Source organism: Cygnus olor, chromosome 17 (assembly GCF_009769625.2).
Source record: "Cygnus olor isolate bCygOlo1 chromosome 17, bCygOlo1.pri.v2, whole genome shotgun sequence".
Lineage (NCBI taxonomy): Eukaryota > Metazoa > Chordata > Aves > Anseriformes > Anatidae > Cygnus > Cygnus olor.
The window spans coordinates 6,265,616-6,285,318 of NC_049185.1; the positions used below are offsets into that span (position 1 = coordinate 6,265,616).

Below are 19,703 nucleotides of genomic sequence, written 5' to 3' on the forward strand. Positions count from 1 at the left end.
TGACAGCAGTGGCTAGGTTTCTGGCTACTCCTGCAGATGATCAAGCTAGGCTGTACAAAATAACATCTCTCTAGCACAAAGGAAGAGTTACATAGGAGGTTAGTGGTGTAAATGTAGGGCCTTGTTAAGGATTCACAAGGGTCCAAGTGAGTTGCATTCTGGAAATTAAAACAAAGACTACTAGTGTATCTGCACAGCTCCTGTCAGCCACAAGGCTTTGCACAGTGCTGGTGTTTCCTTCTGTGTGCCGTGGCTTCCCCTAAAATGAGAACAGGACCTGGGAGTGCTCAGCCTTGTGTGAGTCTCACTGCCACTCCCGAAATCCTCTCAGGGTGGCCAAAAAGATGCTCTGAAACTTCTCCCAAGACACCCTCTAGCTGAAGTGCTGTGCCCCTTCTGTGCTGTCCAGCCTGAGCTGTGGTGCCAAGTTAACTTCAAGGCAACAAGTCTGTGGTTTAAATCCTTCCTGGAACTTCTGCATGGAGCTGCTAAGACAGGACATGGTCTGTTCCCGTTGTCGTGCTTGTACTACAAGGAGGAAAGCAAAAGCAACACCCATTTAGGAAAACTCAAGTTCTCTGGCCAACCAACTTCCCTTCTATCCCTGCTGTCTTGAGAGGGAGAGAGGGTGGTTTCAGATGAAGCTGAAACAGATACACTTCAGAGAATGCTCAAGTTTGGACAAGAAGTTTTAATGAGAAAATTTCTTATCCAGTCTAGGAGCTAATTTTCCCTTGTGTTGATGTAAGTGTTGATATAAGTTTCTCCACACGCAAAGAGGCATTCATGGAAGAGGGACCTTTCTGGTTCAGGGTTTTAAGACTCATCAGACTGTGGCAGACTATATCAAGTCTGTGGCCCAAAGGATATGTATCTGCAAAACAGAACAGTTCCAACAGGAGATGTGGATCATCACAAACTCCTTCCTAAATGACAAACAAGGCAGGAATTTTAACACCCAGCTTACAAATAATCGACCTTCTCCCAGAGCTATTCCAAGTCAGATATCTCTTTCATCTCAATGTGGAAATGCCTGTTGAAGTGTTATGGGACAGGAAAACTGTCCTGTCCAGCTCTAACCCCAAGTTCTGTATTATCATAAATTGGTTCCTGTTTAGACATGAGTTCTTGGGGTCCTCTGAGGAGCTCTGCAGTAATTCCAAATGCCTGCGGGTGGACAGATCTCTGGATGCAGTGTTTGCTTCCTGTCCTGTTCTTGGAACAGATTTCTCTGGAGTGGTAATGGAAGCAGGATGGCTGAAGGGTGCTAAACTTCGGAGTACTTTCACGGAAACACTCCATGGTGTTCTGGTTGCATAAGGGAAATGTGAAAACCTACAGAGGTGCCCCTGGGATGGATGGACTACCATAAACTTTCTCCAAGACAAGGCAAAGGGCTGGTGGAAAACCAAATCTCCCCCTTCTGTCTGCTGTCCTGAAGCTGGTTAGTGAAGTACCAAGTTACAGGGGGCAGAAGGATTGTGGATGGATTAGACCATGTCAGAATCATTTATCTCCTTCAGGTTTTAAGGTTTTGGTCCTTGCAGGACTGAAATTCTTTCTTCCTGGCTCCTCCATGTCTTGTGCTCCAGGTGGATGGTGTAATCTGTTGCTAGGTACTGCTCCTCCTCACAGATGTGTTAAGTTGTACGGACAGCTTTGTGAAACAAAATGAGTCCATGCCTCTGCAGTCCACTGTGTGATGAGGGAGTTTGAATGTCTGCTTAATGGAGCAAAACAGCTTGTGGAGGAAAAGGTCCTCGGACTCTTCTGATTTGGTGATTTCTCTGCAGCAGGACCTGATTGTATAATTGACCATCTGGTTTTCACACCAGGGGCCTGAGCACATGCGAGGAGTTAGCGTGGTTGTGTCCAAGTTATTACTGGAAGATGCAGTCACTGGGAGCAGGGGCCCTTAAGCATTCTGCTGAGAAGCTCACAGGCAGCTGATGGCAGGGCAGGAGGCAGCTACAGTGCAGAAGAGGAGCTGTGGCAGAGGGCATCCCTTCCCTCCTGTCACCTGATGTGTACCTTGCATGAGCCCAAAGGCAGAGGGGGAGCTTGTTCTTCTAGAAACCCACTGCAGATTCGTTACCGTGTCTCTGGGAAGCTCTGACTACGTCAGCTGATAGCACTACTTGCATCACAGCCACTGCTATCGACAAGAAAGGGATTCATGTGTTACCGTGAATCAGCAGATGGAGGACTTCTCTTGTTGAGCACTTGCCTTCTCATGTGTTGCAGGAGGGCCAGAAATGAACAGCTGGGCTTCCCAGGGCTGTCTCCCAGGGGCATCAAATGAACTACCTCCAATTGTGCAATGCCTCAAATGCTGTGAGTGAAGCTATCTCCAGGAAAAGGCAAGCCCCTCTGACAGGTGTGGGACACCGAGGAGCCAAGCACTGCACTGCATAACATTAGAGCCTCTCCTCTGCCTGAGCTGAAACAAGCCCCAGAGCTGGGGAACGTGCAGAATGTGGAAGTGCAGAGAGCTGGCCTTGTTCTCGCTGTAAGGAGAGCCTCTCTCTGTAACTTTAGAGCGTGTTTCAGAGCTTTGGCTAACACCAGCTGAGTATCTTAATAGTTTTCTCCTGGAGTTAGTCCTGGCTGGTCTGACAGACTGTCCACATTGAGGCATCTAAAGAGGAACTGTTAGCATTTAATAGCTCTGGGATAAAGGCACTGAAACCAAAACTCGAAATGCTGCACATGCGAAACTTCTTTGGGAGTATTCATCTGTGGGAGATGTATAGAAGCGAGCACGCCAGGAGAGCTCTAAGGATGTGAGAAGGTGGACAACGCAGTGGGCACACTGCTGCTAGCTAGCATTTTCCTGTAGCTAAATAAGTGCATGTCTTCTGGATGCAATGAGCCAGGTGCTGCTTCTAATCAGCACCAAATGCCCTGCAGCTGAGTGTTCCTGTCTGACACTGCAGAAGTATCTGAAGCCCTAAGTAAAAGGATGAAAACATGAGCAAAACTTCAAGCATCATGGTAACCGCTGGGCTGTGCCTCAGGAAAGTGGGCTCCAGTAATGCTCTGTCCTGACCAGAGGCTTGGCCTTTAAGACCTATTCCGCAGGCTTTCTTCTACTCTTACAAACACTGGACCAACTCTTTCAAGTGCCTCTCAGCAGTGAAATGTAGCTTCTGCAACCAAAGAGCAATTCCAAGGCATGTGGCATTGGAAGAAAGTCATGGTGAGAAGTTAGAAGAACACCCTGGAAGGGCCCCATTTTCAGCAGCGGGCAGGTAATTGTTTCCTCTACACAAACGTACTTGATAGTTGCCCAGATCTTTCCAAAGGCAGTAACTGAAATACTGAAGCAGAGACAAGAGCTCAAGCTGCTTGGCTTGTGATGCCATACTGGGACCAGAGCTCAGCTGCTGGGGGTTTGCCCTCATACCTGAATGTCTGCCTCAGACTTCCCTTATAGATGGGACAGGATGAGCACTGCTGCTCATTACCAGCCGAATGTAACTACTCCCAAGACCCAAGATCCAATTCAAAACAATTGGCACCAAGGTTCAAGCACCAGTTTCTGCAATAAAAGAGCTGCAGTTAACAGCTACTACTGCCAACACAAAACGAAGCTGAGGCAACTGCTTGGTCTCTCTTAACTTGTGTTGGTGGTTGTTTTAAGCAGCAATGACCCTTCCACAATCTTTTTGGAGGGGTGTATTTCTAGGTGTTTGCACTCCCACTGCCCTGGAGAATGCACAGATGTGAAGTGAATTTAGCACAAGGGTTTAATTCCACCCTGATGAACCCAAAGGACAATGTTTACAAATGCATGTTCATGCTTCTACAGCAACAGGAGTGTTGGACTGGGGTCTGTGACCTCGCTGAGAGGAGTTTCAAGCCAGTAGCTTCTGCAGCCACTAAGGCTAGTCCATTAGTGAGCTGTTTTCACTGAGAAAAATTTGGCAGTCAAAACAAGTCCACCTCTGCAGTCCACTGCTCAGCATCCCCTGTAGAGGGGGGGGGAAAGAAAGGAGATACCCTTGCAACAAATGCTCCAAGAGGCAACAAGGAATTAAGTCTGGAAAGATTTCTCAGTCAACACACCCAGCCCAGCTATCAAATAGAGGAAATACAATCGGCTAAACTGCTTCCTTTTCAAGTAGTTGCTTGTTTTGCCACACGAGTGCTCTGAACAAATGGCTCTGCTGAGGCAATGGGCTTTTGTGCAATTGCAATCCCTGCTCATTCATATCCTTAGCAGTAAAGGGTCCCCAGAGACTGTGTCACTGTACTGAGGCACTCCTTATAATGCTGCCAGCATTGCTGCACGTTTCTGAGCTTGGTGGATGACTACAGTGCCCTGGCTCCTGCCTGGCCACAGAGTGGACTCTGTGCAGTCCTTGTGTTTCTGCAAGCAGCTGCAATAGCTGTGGAAATGGTGTGATTTCCCCAGGCCCAGACCTTGACAATTGTTTCACTCAAGGCTGCGTACTCTGGGATAAGCATGGCACTTACTCTTTTCCTTGTTGGGTAAATAGATCCCACCTTCAACATCCTGGTTGGATCCTTATCTGTTACTGGCTCATCGGGTTTCAGCCCAAGTGTGATGCAATTAAAAGCCCCATGTAAATATCTTTATCCAGACATCCTGCCTCAGTAAATGTCCAAGTGTCTGAATCCAGTCAAAGCAAGGCTGTGCTCTGTGCAAAGAAGGGCACATCTTAGTTTCTTCAGGTGGGTATTTGCATACTTTTTCCCCCCACTTTCACTCTATAGCAAAATGTGTTTTATCTAACTGTATCTCGTCTTGCTCCATTACTGCTAAGGATTTATTCTTGGTGGGAGAAGCACTCCAAAGTCTCTGTTGTATTAAGAACCAATACTATAACAGTGTTTAGAACTGACTTTCTTTTCAGTTACATCTTTGTATCAGCGTTAGGTTTAATGTCCATAACCTTACATCAGCAAAAAGTGCTGTTGCCAGTGGAGTTAATTTGATCTGGGTCTCTAGTTTAAGGTCTCAGCATGCTAACCCTAATCCAAACACAGTTTGGCTGTCGGCTGTGTGATTAACAGTCAGATAAAAGGATGATGAAAAAGCATGAGAGACTTCTAGATTAGTCAGATGCCAACTGGGAGGGTCAGAATTAAGTCACAATTTACACACATTTTGCAATTAGTGTTGATGGGAAAGGAAGTGAAAACATAGACAGCAATTAAATGTGGTTTTGTTAGATTCCTCTGTTAAATGTACCCAGATGTTGTAGGGGCTTCAGCTTTTGTGTAGTTGATGTTCAGCATTTAACAGAAAGGAAAAAAAAAAAGATGACTCAGGTTGTGTTCTAAAATATGCCACTCTTTATCAAGTGTTTGGATATAATCGTCTAGAAAATGCAAAAAGGGGCCTAACAGTCACAGCTGAGCTGAGTGATAAAAAGGGGGGAAAAGTAAGGCAGCAAACACTCATAGGTCTCTGTGTTCCTGCCATCTCCATATTTGTTTCTAAGGAAAAATGAAGAGACCTGTTCAGTTCACAAAACTCTTCCGATCTCTGGGAAAGGTTCTAGAAGCACCAAGAAGACCGTCAGACTTCAAGGTGGGGCTTGATAAATACACAATTACGATTACCTTTTTGGATAACCAGGATATCACGTTGCCTCATGCCTCATAAAGAGAAAACTTTTGAGTTACTGGAAAAAAGATAAATCAACAATAGAAATCTGTTCTCCCTTCTGCTGCTCTGGTTACGCACTGCTCTAGCAATTGCTGTCAATAGGTTTGTCATCTGATGATGAATCAGGCCTCTGCTGAAACTACTCTTTTGCCTGAAGTGAGTGGGCCCTTTCTTTTGGCCCAGTTGTGAAAGTGAATGTGAAAATCCCCAAATCCACAGCCTGAATGTGATGGAAGGTATATTATTTACTGCTTGGTTCTGCTGCTTTGCAATTAGTTTGTGTTAGAGCTGGTACAAACAGCTGCTGACTACAGTTACATTTCTGCCAACTCTTCTAATGAAAGCACAGGACAACAGATGGTATACCCAGAAGCCTACAGAGTTATTGTGAAAATGAAGGGAAAAATGAAATTCCAGAAGAGCTGTGTTTCTGAAGGATGGTGAGTCCTAACACTGCAGGACAGCATAAGGTGCTTAAGAAAGACTAGCCTCCAAGAAAAGCTTTTTTGTTACTAATTAGCTTTGCATGCATGCAATTAACTGCAGACCAGGTGAGGAGAGCTCAAGACCTTCAGAGACAAGCAACCAGGACACAGTTAACCAAGAAGCACACAGATGATCTCCACAAGTCACAGAAACACCAGCAGTCTGGCACCATGAGCGCACAAGATCAAATCCCACAACACTGGAATGCACCCCAAGAAAGCAGAAGCTGCTTGCTTCAAGCCTTTTTTCAACTGGCGATAGATCCAGCCTCCCAGTTCACGCCACTGTGTAGTTGCAGGCTGAAAGCTCTCCTGTGGAGTTGAGCATGTATGTATATATGTGTATGTGCATGGTACTTGCTTAGCAGGGTGTCTGTAGGGGAAGGCAAACATGGGGGGGAAAACAGGGCAGATTTTCATCCCATAAAACATAAAATGCTGCAAAGTGTCGTCATTCACAGTGGAATAGGAGACAACATCAAGCAGGGGGAAGAGGCAATACAGTGGCAAGGCAGTAAAGCAACAGCGATACTTTCCCACTCCTGTTTGCCTTTCATCATAGCACCACAAGATGAGGATTCAATGACATTTTTAGGAAGTCCAACCTATTAGACATCCGTGTCTACAAAACTGCACAAATCTTTGCATTATGGGAACATATATATCTTAGGGGTGACATGAGTTTGTTTACATGTTCAGATGCCAATTTAGTACACGTATATTAGCAGCACCTGAATTGAGGTTTTGCATTAGACAAATCCTTTGTCCTACACCTGTGAATATTTCTCCAGTGCGTGGGTAGGACTGAATACAGCTGCGGTGAGTTACTCACAAATGAGGAATTGTAGAATGTGGGTTGCTGATCGTCAGTGCTAACAGATGTTCCCAAAGTCACCCAGATCATATTCTCAGAAATAGATTTTAGTCCATTTTGTTCACACATACAATGCAAAACCACCCCTAAAAAAGGAAAATTGCAGCAACAGGTTGAGCAGCTTCTGCTGTCACCAACCCTCCAACCTGGCTTTTCATACCCTTATCAGCTGTCAGCACAAGTGTCATGACCTGGATTCAAAGATGCTTTTTAAACCTCTAACTGTACAGCCTACTTTCTGGCTATGGAAATGAGGCCAGGTGGATTCTATATTTAAAAGCCTGCTAAAGACCACAGCTAAAATAGCAGACAACATTACCACAGCTTTTGGGCTTAAAGGGTTTCATGGTGCCTGCAAGTCTGAGAGAAGTGCTGCCTTCACCTCCTCATTTTACATTTCATTTGTTTTACTAACAGGATTTTAGACACCTCAGCAGTGTTGTGCCTACCCTGCTGCCTTTCCCCTTATCAACCCAGGGGTGGTTCCCTCTCAATGTTTGTGTCATTTCTAGCCTTTTTAACAGAAGACCAGTTTGCCACTAACACCGCACCCTGACTTTCCTGCACTACACAATACTTATTTTCACCAGGGAAGCTGCAGGCAATTTCTAAGTACCTCTAAAAGTACAATTAAATCAGGGAGAAGTGTTCCAGGAGAACAAGGACAGCATGGCTCCCATCAAACTGTCCCTTGCAGGAGCCATATATGTAAAGCATAAGGTCTCAGTTTATCTAGTCCCATTACAGTTTATTTCCTCACTTTTTTCAGCCCTACTCTTCTTTTTTTTCAGAATGTGCTCCAGCTTCAAAGTGTCCTTCCCCCCAGAACTATAGTATTAGCTGGGTTTTACCTTCTAAATAGAAGTAATGCTTCCTGTTAAAGGATTTGCTGGGCTAGTCCATGAGAATGATGCATGCCATTTGATTTGCTACAGTGCAAACCGTACCAGAAACCTCTGAAAAGTTCGTGAAGGAGCAAAAGTGGTAGGTACAAGACAGGTATGAGGTATCATCTCTCTTTATGCTTGAAGGTTTTTTGCTTGTTTGTTCTACAAATGGATTTATCAAGTCTAGAATAAATAGAAATGTTGATGTGTTTTTTAAAAAGTTTTTTTGATTGACAAAGTTGAGTTTTCCACTGCCCAACTTTATAGTTGAGCCTTTGCAGAACAATACTGCTTCCGGATTCCAAAAAGAATCTGGCTAACTCTGTGTTCAGCCTGGCTGAAATTAATCAGATTAGGTTTAAAGATTTGTGCTTTTATGCCTCAATAGTTTTAGGGGTAGCAGTTTAGTCTGGCAGGGTAGTATGGACTTTCATTCTGATGGTACATCTTTTAGAAGTGTGGGAAAAGAAAATTCAACAACCCAAACCGTACCAGTCAAATTGTGTAACTGGCCTTCTATCACCATAACAAAACGGGCAGTGTAGTAGCTAACACCAGAGGAAAAGCCACTTTGGGTATGACTTGTAGGTTGGTGGTTTTGATATGAAGAGTCTTAGTAAAGATGCCTGTAATCCAGTTTTCTTATACCAATCCAGGTTATGGTACAGTGTTTATACTAGGGCTACAATATACTACAGTTCACAGGCTCGGCTTTCCTTGGATAGCCTGAGGAGGCTGTCCACAAAGGAGCTAAAGAAAGTAGCTTACCTCCTTGCCAGCTTGGCTGCATCTGCTGCAGCACTTCCGTTGACTAGCAGGGACACGTTAGATACCGCTCCAGCCAGGAAACAGTCCACAATGCCTTGGTTTCTCCGAGGACAATAGCCAAAGTCATCTCCGGTTACTATGAGCTTCACCTGAAACATCCTTAGAGGTCATCCCTAGCAAAAACGGAAAGGAGGCAAAATCAGCACAGCCAGCAGATCACGGGCAAGCAGGAAAAGACGCCCGGCGGGGGCAGCCCCCGTCGTGACTCAGCTCGTGGCTAACTCCTCCTGCTTCACCTCCGCCTGCCCGGCGGCTGGAGCTGCGTGCGGCCGTACCTGTGCGCCTGGCTGCCTGAATGCACCGAGGGTGCGCCAGGGGGCAAATTCCTTTCCCTCCCGGCGCACCCCGGCCTGCAGGGCCCGGAGTAACAGGGCACGAGGGCAAAGCTCCCGGGGCGCTGCATCGCCGGTCCCCGACGGCCCCGGGGGGCAAGAGGCGAGGCGCGGCCCCGGGCTCGGGCCCTGCAGGGGGAAGGGGGTCCCGGCCGCCCCCCTGGCGGTGCAGGGCGCTGCGTACCTCCTCTCCTGCCCGCTCCCGTGCCCAGGGCCGCCGCCAGGTGCGGGTCCCGGTCGCCTCCGCCGTCCCGGGGGGCCGCTGGCTCCGGCGGCGGAGCTCGGCCCGCGCCGCCCCGCCGCGCATCCCCTCACACACCCCCGGTACGGCCGGGCAGCCCCAGCGGGGAGCTGGCCGGTAGCGCCGGGTCCCCCCTCAGCCGGCCGGGCCCCCTCAGCCGGCAGCACCGCCCCACAGGCGGCCCCTGGCGGCCGCGGCCTGCAGCGCGGCCTGGGCCCGGTGAGGCGAGGTGAGGCTGCCCTGCCCTGCCCTGCCCTGCCCTGCCCTGCCCGCGCGGGGGGACCCGGCCGCGCTGCTGCAGGCTCCTGAGAGAAAATTGAGGCCTGCGGCTGCGGGAGGCCTGAGAGATTGGTTCCGTTACACCCCCTGGCTCCTTCAGGAATTAGTCTCGATCTGCCAGAGTGAAAGCGAAAGCGCTGAGTACCTTAGAAATTTTGTGGGGGAGATGCCAACCTGCGGGTTTGCCTGTGGAAGGAGAACTTTAAGTTCCACCAAAGCAGAAACACGCCCCTTCTCGGTCTGTAATGTTAGCCCCACATACCTGGCCACTCCTACTGTCACAGGAAAAATAACAAACTGATGCTTGGGCAGGGAGAGAATGATGGTTCTGAAAGCTTACTCTTCCCCAGCATGTAAATGAACACTGACTAGAGGAAAACTCAGTGAGAGCTGGAGACAGCCTCTGCCCCCTTAGTGACCCTTTTCTCATCAGAAAATTACATGGAATTAAATTAAAACCAAACCAAACAAAAACATGCTAAAATGCATTAGAGAACTTGCTAAATCTTCATTCTGGCTATACCTATGAGTATTTCCATGATTTCACATTGTATGCTTCTGTTACAGACGAGTTTTTGATGCTCGATAAGGGTTTCCAGTGCCCTTGGCATTTCAGAGCGGATATTTGTGCAACTGCTGCTTGCTTCCTCTTCTGGGACGTGAACCTCACATTCCCTCAAGGCTTCATTTACTGATGAAGGCTATTACTATAACAGATTAAGTCAGCATGGCTCTGAAGTAATGTCATGAATGAAAAACAAGTACATCCTGCCTTTGCCAATGCAAACCCTTGGGTTTTGGTTTGCCTCTTTCTAGTACTGTCAATGCTGCTTGCCTCTGCACAGATGAGAGGTGCTATGTAAGAATCTTAGACAAAGCTTGGCTTCTCAGCCTTCTTAATCTTAGTGTGTGTTTAATGCTATTAACAGTAACATCCTTCTTAAATATTGCATGCAATTCCTGGAGGCTTTTATTTTCTGATTTTATTCCTGTTTATCCAGCTCTCCTTCCTGTGACTGGAAGCAAACACAGCAAGCAAATCTTGCCACAGTGCCACATCCCCCTCAGCCCCCCGCACCATGTTTTCTCTGCAGAATGCACACCCTTGCAGGCTGCCAAAATAGCCTTTGCATACTACTCTCTGTGTAGTCTGGAGGAAAGCCTCTTACAAAATCAACCTGGAGCTGAAAGGCAAGGCAGGCTTTCTCTGGCTACTCTCTCCTCTTCATTAAAGTCACAAATGAGAATATTGGCCAGCGTTTCTGGTGGAACTGCATAAGCCAAGGCATGTACAAAGCACAAGCTGCATCTTCCAGCTTACTCAATAAATAAATAAATAAATAAATAGCCCAACCTTATCTTAGTCACAGAAGCCAGCAAGAGCTTTCTCCATCCTCAAGTCATGAGGCTTCACTGGTTTTCAGTTTGCATTTCTTTCCTGAACTTCCAGTTATTCAGTAGCAGATTTAGAGGTTTCCTGTATTTCACAAAAGCATTTCCTAAAAGCAAATGCTTCCAATAAGCTGTCTGTTGACATAGAAAATGTATGTTGCTTTTCTTGTTCCCTCAGCTGCAGTGAGTTAGTTCATTTGGGATTACAATGGTAGCACAGTAGGACTTCATTTGTCTTTTCCTTGAGCAAGAAATTTTGTTGAAAGTGTGAATTGTAAAAGACAAGGTGTTTGAATGAGATGAAGTAAAATCCACTTTTAAAATGAAAGAACATTAACTTTTTTTTTTCTCATCCACTTTTTAAATGAATGTTAACTTTTTTTTTTCTCTTCCCCAGTCTTGAAGATTTACAAAATCTTGGAACTCAGGGTATCAATGTTTAAATTAAAGCCTTCTCATCCCTTTGATCTGTTTTCAAAGGAAAAAAAGATGCAGATGGGAAAAGAGATGGAGTGGGCTCTCAGAAAGGGTGAGGTAGGTGGCACGCAGGAGTGTTTGTAGGGGCATGTGTTCGTTAGCTGTAACTCAATACCTGTGCTGAGTAAACCTGAACAGGAGCAAAAGGGTCGTAATGCTGAGGAGAGCTGGACTCCAGACTTCATAAAATTCACCGAACTGGGTGGGACAGAAAAGCAGGTTTCCCCGGTCTTTGAGGACATTTCTGCGCCGTGAGGGGCCAGGGCAGAGCTGAGGGACCGCACCCTGCAGTCAGTCCCCTCAGCGAAGGCGCAGACCCGCTGCTGTGAGAACCCCCCGCCCCGCTGCGACGCCCGCCCGCACTACAACTCCCGGCGTGCCCCGCGGCGGGGCGGCCGCTGCGCTTGCGCAGTTCCCGGACTAGTCCTGGCAGTGGGCGCTGGGAGGCGCGGCCCGGGCACGTGGGCGCCATTTTGTGGCGAGGGGTCGGCGTTGTGTGGCTGTGTTACTGAGGGGAGCGGTCAGGTGAAGGCTGGGGAGCCGGCTGCTGAGCAGTGCTCTCACTGAGGGGGCTGTCCTGGTGGTGTGGGGGGTCTGAGGGCTCAGCCTTAGCTTGCTGCAGGACCAAGCAGGGTCGCGTCAGCTCTAGTTCTTGCTCTGCCACCCCCAGCTCAGAAACAACGGGAGGAGCAGTGCAGAGCCACATCTCCCCTGGAAAAATACCTAGGGGTTCTTGCATCAAAAGGGGTGAAATCCCCAAATTCTAGGGTACGCCTGCTAAGAGTACAAAGATTTTCCTATGCTATAACACATGGTGGTGTATCAGTCACCTTCGCTTTCCCTTCTGAAATCGTTTGAATTTACAGAAGTACAGATTTAAGTCAATTCCTCACAACGTGCACAGTGCTAGCAAGGGGGCACAAAGTGAAAGGCGAGATATGCCCCCATGACCTTATTATTAACTTTACACTTCAATTAAATTATCGGGTATTGCTCAAGTGCCAATCTCAAATCCTCTGTGACCCAGACAGGAGGTTTTTCTTATTCATCGAGGCTATGTTTAGATGTAGGGAGACACTTTCCCATTTTTTTCAGAGGGTTATTTTCTCTCTGCTGCTGATTTTCCGTCAGCGTGTCTAATGTGGAGTAAAAATTAATATTTGAGCGTGACCTAAGCTACAGCATCTGTGATTTCTGACTGAGTTTGAGATAATGTAAAGTCAGCCCATCCCTGCTTCTCAGTAACATTACTACACGTGGAATTGAATCTGTCAGATCACTTACAGCAATCCTTTTCATCTCTCAGCATCACTGAAAGCATCCTGGAAAATCTCAGCTGATTGAATGGACACAGAAAATAATTCACTGGGAGTTATGAGGAGAGAGCCCATCTTGAAGGACAAGCATTGTTCTGGAGAGTAGTTGAAAGATGCTGACTGTTACCAGACACAGACTGCCAGGACTCTGCAGAACTTTTAAGGAAGTCCTCAATTCTTCATAGTCTAGAAACAGAAGACAGCAGTCAAAAAACATTGTCTCTTCTCCCCCAGATGAAAAATGCTTCAATTTAAATATCTATGTATTTTGTCAAATAACTTCTTCTTAGTTACTTTGCTTATTCTTCCATTCTGTTTTTATCTACTGAATGCAAATTTCTGGGTATCTGATTTTGGGTCTCTAATCCTTAAACAATATGGGCTAAATGATGAACTGTAATTCTGTAAATTTTTAGCAAGCCACATCTTTTGCCATTTTGATTTCTCCCTGGATGACAGCATTTTGTTGTTATTACTACTTCTTACTATTTCTATTTAGGTCGTACTTAGAGGTCACAGTTAGAAGAGCTCTGTTGTAAGGCGTGCCAATGGGTACAAATATTCAATCTGAAGTAAGGTTATAACTGTCAGTTCATCAGCATGGGGTGAAAGGAGACAGAAAGAACCACGGAATGTTTACAGGCCTAATTCCCCGATGTTACTCCCTTGAATTCAGTACAATTTGTCCTCACTGACATCAGTGAAAGGACTGGATGCAGAGGAAAGTCAATGGAAAAGCTCACACATTTATTTTTGCACCAGGTCTTAACAAGGTCAGAACTGTGCCCTTATTTTGTCTTAGATTAATGACAGTATGCAAAAGAGAATCCAGGCAATACTATTGCAAGGTTCTCCATAAATTGGGAGCTGTCTCTATCCAAAGATACACCAGTGCTTTTTCAGTTGTAGATCAAGCCCAGGAGATGCCTATTATGCTACCTTAGTTGTCAGTCACTGCTTTTGTCATGCAAAATAAATAGAAACCAAAAGCATGTTTAACAGAGGTCAATATAAAAAGACGGAAAGTCCTTTTCTATAACATGCTCCTTTGAGTTAGCCGGTTTTCATGTGCCACAGATCTCCTGTTCCTGTGCAGTGAAAGCGTTTGGCCCTGGCACTAAAACTTGCCTATCAGGGAGGGGCAGATTATACTTTGAAGTACACCTGAATGGAAATTGTAGGTGCTTTCAGTCCTTGAAAATCAAATGTGCAAAATGACTGCAGAGTTAAGTGACTGAAGGCAGAAGGCATTCTTGTTACATACTGCATTCTCCCTTTTTGCAGCGTTGTTGAATTATTTTGCGTGCATAAAAAAGAATCATGATGAGATTTTATTAAAATAAATAAATTAAAAAAAAAAAGCTGTCGTTTCCATTACCAACCTACTCCATCACTTAATTTCAATAGCAAATTTACCTGCAGCTTACAGCAGTCTGCTAGAAACAATAGTGGGCTCTGTCACAGTGAGGTGGCTGTTAATTGCCATGGGTGTTTGGCATTGATGGGGTTCTTTGTTGGCAACCGTTCTAACCCAATTATGTTTCTAAAGTAGAACTGAAAAGCATTGTAGGGAGCACCATGTAAATGGCACTAAATGCACTGAGACTGAGTGACCTCCCAGAAAGATAGACAGGTGCCAGCTAAAGCCCCATATTATTGATTTTCCGCGGCTAAAATGGCAACTACGGACATCTGTTTTTGCCCCATTTATAACAACAGCAGCAAATGTGAGCTCTTGTCTTAGTTATAAGAACAAGGTTTCTTAGAATGACAAAGAAATACGTTATTTGACTATCGAATCTGTGGGGTTTTTGTTTGTTTCTGTGAGCAAACAAAAATATTTCTGGGACAATGAACTTTTAGTCCTCAGAAAAACACACTGGGCCTGTGTGTGTTCATGTGCACATGTATGCCTATGTGACTAGGTTCAGGAGTCATGTTTGCTTAATGCAGGCCTGACATTTAAGTCAGAGATTCTTCTGAGATGTAGATATAGATACATAAAACAGGCCAGAGCCAGCATGAAGAAAACTAACCATTCAAGGGAGCGGTATCAAATGGGTAGGAAAAAGCCTCATAGATCAGTGTAGGTGATAAGGAGTCAGCTGAGCATCGTATGATGTTTCCACTAGCCAGGGACACGAACATGCTTTCTAAATCATCCTGTAATAGAAAGTGCAATGTTGCAGTTCTGTGACGTTGCTCACACAGAATCCGATTGTTACAAGGAGTTAAGTCCCAAGGCAGGTGCCCTCCTAAGTATTTCTGTGCTGCTAAGGTAAAAATCCTGATAAATTATAAATTTGTTGTATTCTTGGGAGCGTTACCTGAGACTGACACCAGACTGTCCACGATGAGATACATGGGTCGATACAACAAGCAATTCCTGAGGCAAAACTAACGGACTGTGTGTCCTTTGCCAACCTGCAGCCTCCAAACCTATGCAATGAGGGACACGTGTTAACTTGTGCAGCTTTCTTTAGTACAGAATAGCTCCTAATAACCTCTTTATTTTATAAGACTTTCACAGAGAGACAACCATGGCAGGTGAAATCCTAGGAAGTCACCACACGCTAACGAGTCACCGTTAGCTCCTTGTACAGCATTTAGCCCAGCAGTGACTAGACCCAGGCAGCGGTTCGTTTCTCCCAGGCTCTGGCACTGAGCGAGTGCTCGGTCCCCTCACAGGTCCCGGGGCCGTCACCCAGCGCCCGCCCCGCCCCGCCCCGGTCCGGTCCCCTCAGCGCTGCCCGGCGGCCGGGGCACCCCGCAGCCCGCTCGCGGCGCCGCAGTCCTCCTTCGCGTCCTCCCCTGGGAGGCGCCACGCCGCTCGCTCTGATTGGCCACCTCTCTCCCTCAGCCCAATGAGCTCTCCGTGCTGGGGGGGACTCCCGGCTTTGAGGTCACCGAGGCGCGGCCCAATGAGAGACCGAAGCCGAGCGGAGGGCGGGCGGCGATTGGGCGGCCGCGGAGCTGGCGGGAGGCGATTGGCTGAGGCGGCTGCGGAGGGGGAGGGAGGTGCGGAAGCGCGCTGCGCTGAGGGCAGCGGGGCCGGGCGGGCTGCGGCGCGATGCGGGGCGGCCGCCGCCTCCTCCTCCCGCTGCTGCTCCTGGCGCTGCTGCGCGGGCCGTGCTGCGGCAGGGAGCCGGCGCCGGGCGCTGTTACCTGCGGCTCGGTGCTGAAGCTGCTCAACACCCGGCACAGCGTGCGGCTGCACTCGCACGAGGTCAAGTACGGCTCCGGTGAGCGGCGGGGGGCGCTGAGCTGAGGGGAAGGGAGCTGCGAAATGGCGGGGGGGGCTGAGGGGAAGGGAGATTGGGGGGGGGGGGGTGGCGGGCTGAGGGGAAGGGGGGGGAAGTCCTGAGGGGAATGGAGATGTTGGGGGGGGGGGCCGAGGGGAAGGGAGTTGGGAAGGGAGGGTCCTGAGGGGAAGGAAGATGGCGGGGGGGGTCCTGAGGGGACAGGGAAGTGGTGGGGAGGGGGGGATCCTGAGAGGAAAAGAAATGGTGGAGGGGGTCTGAGGGGAAATGAGATGGCCGGGGGGGTCCTGAGGGGACGGGGAAGTTGCAGGGAGAGAAGGGGAAACTGGAGGTCTCTCAGGTGCGTGTTGCTGGGGCAGAGGGAGCAGCAGCCCGGAGATGGGGTTGTGGGGCGGGCTGGAGGCCTGGCAGCCTGGCAGGGAGAGGGGGAAGCTGAGGCCTGGGTGTGGGAAGACGTTGCAGCAGAACCTCATGGGTCCTGGGGTGGTGATGTGCTCTGCCTGGTCCTTGAGGTGAACCCTGATCTGCATCTAGGTCCTCAGCAGCACCTTCTGGGGGAACACCTGTTCTGGTAAGGCTGAGGCTGCTGAGTGCCTTGTCTGGAGACTTGAAGAACTTTTTAGTATTTCTGAGAAAGGGTGGTTTGAGTAGTACCTGTCATGAGTCAGAACTTCACCGTGAGCTCTGACAATTTGCATGTACTAACATGTATCATGTTTAAGTGCGTCAATCTGAAACATTACATGGTACCTGCATTCCCACCAGTCAGTAAACAGACTGTGAGAATTAAGCGTTTCTTAAATATGAGGGCATGAAAACATTAAAGCAGATTTCTCTAGTTCTTTCAGGACTTTCTGAACTGGAGAAATGGGTTAAGTCTCTTGCTATATAATTCTATTCCAACAGGAAGTGGGCAACAGTCAGTGACAGGAGTTGAAGCTTCAGATGATGCTAACAGTTACTGGCGGATTCGTGGGAAGAGTGATGGCAGTTGCCAACGTGGAACACCAGTGAAATGTGGGCAAGCAATACGACTTACCCATGTGAACACGGGAAAAAATTTACACACTCATCACTTCCCGTCACCACTCTCCAATAACCAGGTAAGTTGTTCTAGATCTTAAGCTTTTGTGTAAACAGTGCATGGCTGATTTTGACAATGCCTCTCTTCAAAACCAAAGAAAATGTAGAATCAGGCATGTGTACTGCCAGAAACAGAGTATCGCTGGATATAGCAAGTCCAGGTGGATGCTTCTCTGCATCTTTGTCAAGAACTTTAGTGCATTATTCTAAGTGTAATATTTACCAGTACTGGTTTGCCACAATAGTTTTAACAAACCTGTATTTGTTTCTTTATTCTGCACCACTGATACTGGGAAGACTCTTCTAAAGTGTTTAACACTTTTACAGTACAGGAGATTGGGCACCTTCCTGAACATTATGAAGACTGTGTAGAGCCAGACAGCTAATCTAGTATTAGGACACTAGGCTGTCCTGTATCCAAGTTCCTTGGTGTTCCAATCCAGTAGTCTTAATCGTCTCCTCCCTGTCCCTGTTTTACTTCTCTCTACTTATTTATCTGTCTACTTTGCCAAGAAAAAAAAATAAATCCACTGTCATAATCACATTTATTTGCCATTTTATAAATTTCTAGAACAGTGGTTTTCACTGTATAAAAAATAAAATATCCAAATTTATAGGTTATTAGTAGTCATTTTAGTTTTCCTTTAGGCCAAGAAGATAGGTCATTAGATTCTAAGTTGAAAGACCAGACTTTGAAATAGATTTGTCTGAAGGCGGCTGAAACAATGAAGTACAGTTTTGTTTAGAGTATCTAGTTTACATATTTATCAAAACAAAAGAAGTGATGGAAAAATAGCGTATCAGAAGAATTAAATAACAGATTAAAACTTTCCACCATTTGTCATTTGCCAGTTTAGACAATTCATTTAACAATTTAACATTGTCATTAATGTAAAAATACTCAGCAACTGTATTTTTTTTTTTCTTTGTATTTGCTACATACTTGCACAGTTTCTAAGCAAAAGGAGAGTTTGCATGGCTTCCCAGAGATGGACAGGACTATGACTTGTGATTGTATTGAAATATGGTGTGGTTCTGAACACAAACTTTAATTTCATATTCTTAACAAATAAGTTTGTTTTTCAATTAATAGGTTGTCTTTAACACCGTTTGGACTACATAAACTTGAATAACATGACCCTAAAAGATTAGCTTGCTAGGTACAAACTATTTCTCTTCTACTTTCAAGTTGTTATTCACTTCTAGTCATCAGATTTTTAAGAATTAAAATCTGTGCCGAGTCCTAAATGTTTAGAGCTAAGACCTACCGGGTTTCTGCAAACACTTGGAATATTTTGGGGTGCATACTGAAATCTGATCTTTAACTTTTGTGTTAGCAGGAATTCATTTGCTTTATCTTCATTTTTTTTTTTTTTAAGAGCCATTCAGCTGTCTGTCTGAAGAGTGCAAACCAAAATAGTTATTAACCCAATTGTAATCGTGGTGTCATTAAGTAAAAAAGGAATACAATTACTTAGGCTAAATTGTTGCAATGTTGTGATTAAAAACACATTATGCTGAAAAAAATCTGTTGCATTGGTAACTCTGAAAGTGGTCATGCTAAATATTTATAGTTACAAACTTGTTTTAGCAGAGAAAATTTGTATCAGCATTAGTGTTTCTTTTGATTTTTTGTCAGAAGGATTGTTCTTATCTCTGTGCTCAAGTCCTCTTTAATTTGTATTATATGTTGGGGTTTGGTGGCTCTTTGCTCAGATTATGCATTGGAGTTTGTTGGCATCTTCAGATTGTGGTGTGAGAAAGTTACTGCTTCTGGATTTGACCGCTGTTGACAAAGCAATTGAACATCTTTTTCTTTCCTCTCCACCCCTGCCTTTAAACTCTGCTGGCTTTGTGGCTGATATTTCTGTGTGCACGTTGGCGGTGTTTGCTTACATTTTCACTTCAGGAAGTTTGTGTCTCTAACAGGAAGTAAGTGCCTTTGGTGATGATGGTGAAGGTGATGACCTCGATATATGGATTGTGCAATGCAGTGGGACACACTGGGAGCGGGAGGATGCAGTGCGCTTCAAGCACGTAGGAACTGAGGTGTTCCTTTCAATAACGGGGGAGCAATATGGCCATCCAATTAGAGGCCAACGGGAAGTTCATGGCATGCCCACCGCCAATCATCACAACTATTGGAAAGCAATGGAAGGAGTCTTCATCAAACCCAGTATGGACCCTGCAAAACACGATGAGCTCTGAATTGACAGAGGATCCAAAATGCTTCAGTTTACTCCAATGTTCGGAGATGCTAACCCTTGGTCTCTCTTAAGTCCTGCCTTGCCTAAGTGACTGACTTCCTGTGTTACCGAAGGGCATTAGTTCACTCTAGGAATGCAGCACTTCTGTGGGGAATGACATCTGCCGGGTTTAGATACGGAGATTTATTTAAGAAATCCTTTCTAAATTTTCAAGCTTGTTTGGTGAAACTAGTTCATACATCTGTTAGTTTTCACTATCATTTGTTTTGCTTGTTACTTTTTCTCAAATTCAAAGGAAATGGAAAAAAAAGTAATACATTTCTGTAGTCCCAAATACTGCAAAACTTTGTATTTTGTAATTTTTTTTTTCAATTATAATTAAATATTTGGAAACTTCCTTCTAC

At 46.1% G+C, this 19,703-nt stretch overlaps 2 protein-coding genes and 1 long non-coding RNA gene across 4 annotated transcripts in view; 1 reads left to right on the forward strand and 2 right to left on the reverse strand.

Moving 5' to 3' along the window:
- The window catches only part of YDJC (YdjC chitooligosaccharide deacetylase homolog), a 22,212-nt gene extending 9,416 nt beyond the window's left edge, over nucleotides 1-12,796 (reverse strand). Inside the window, exons 1-2 of one of the 2 annotated variants that reach the window (XM_040577352.1) lie at nucleotides 12,718-12,796; nucleotides 8,653-8,825 (exon numbers count right to left, since the gene is read on the reverse strand). In XM_040577352.1, the coding sequence (XP_040433286.1) occupies nucleotides 8,653-8,810 (158 nt within the window). In that variant the 5' untranslated portion in view covers nucleotides 8,811-8,825; nucleotides 12,718-12,796. Of the gene's footprint in view, nucleotides 1-8,652; nucleotides 8,826-9,228; nucleotides 9,451-12,717 lie in introns of those variants that run through there. The other variant, XM_040577351.1, reaches the window with a different exon arrangement.
- A 1,716-nt stretch (nucleotides 12,797-14,512) lies between these two features.
- Nucleotides 14,513-15,541, reverse strand: LOC121079729. Its single transcript, XR_005825155.1, has 3 exons — nucleotides 15,289-15,541; nucleotides 15,077-15,188; nucleotides 14,513-14,912 (listed from the first exon to the last, which is right to left on the reverse strand). It is a non-coding gene; the product is annotated as an uncharacterized LOC121079729 (long non-coding RNA).
- Nucleotides 15,542-15,763: 222 nt separating this feature from the next.
- SDF2L1 (stromal cell derived factor 2 like 1) lies at nucleotides 15,764-19,702 on the forward strand. Its single transcript, XM_040576905.1, has 3 exons — nucleotides 15,764-15,991; nucleotides 16,916-17,112; nucleotides 19,022-19,702. The coding sequence occupies exons 1-3, from the start codon at nucleotides 15,820-15,822 to the stop codon at nucleotides 19,298-19,300; spliced, it is 648 nt and encodes a 215-aa protein (XP_040432839.1). The 5' UTR covers nucleotides 15,764-15,819; the 3' UTR covers nucleotides 19,301-19,702.
- Nucleotide 19,703: the final 1 nt, after the last annotated feature.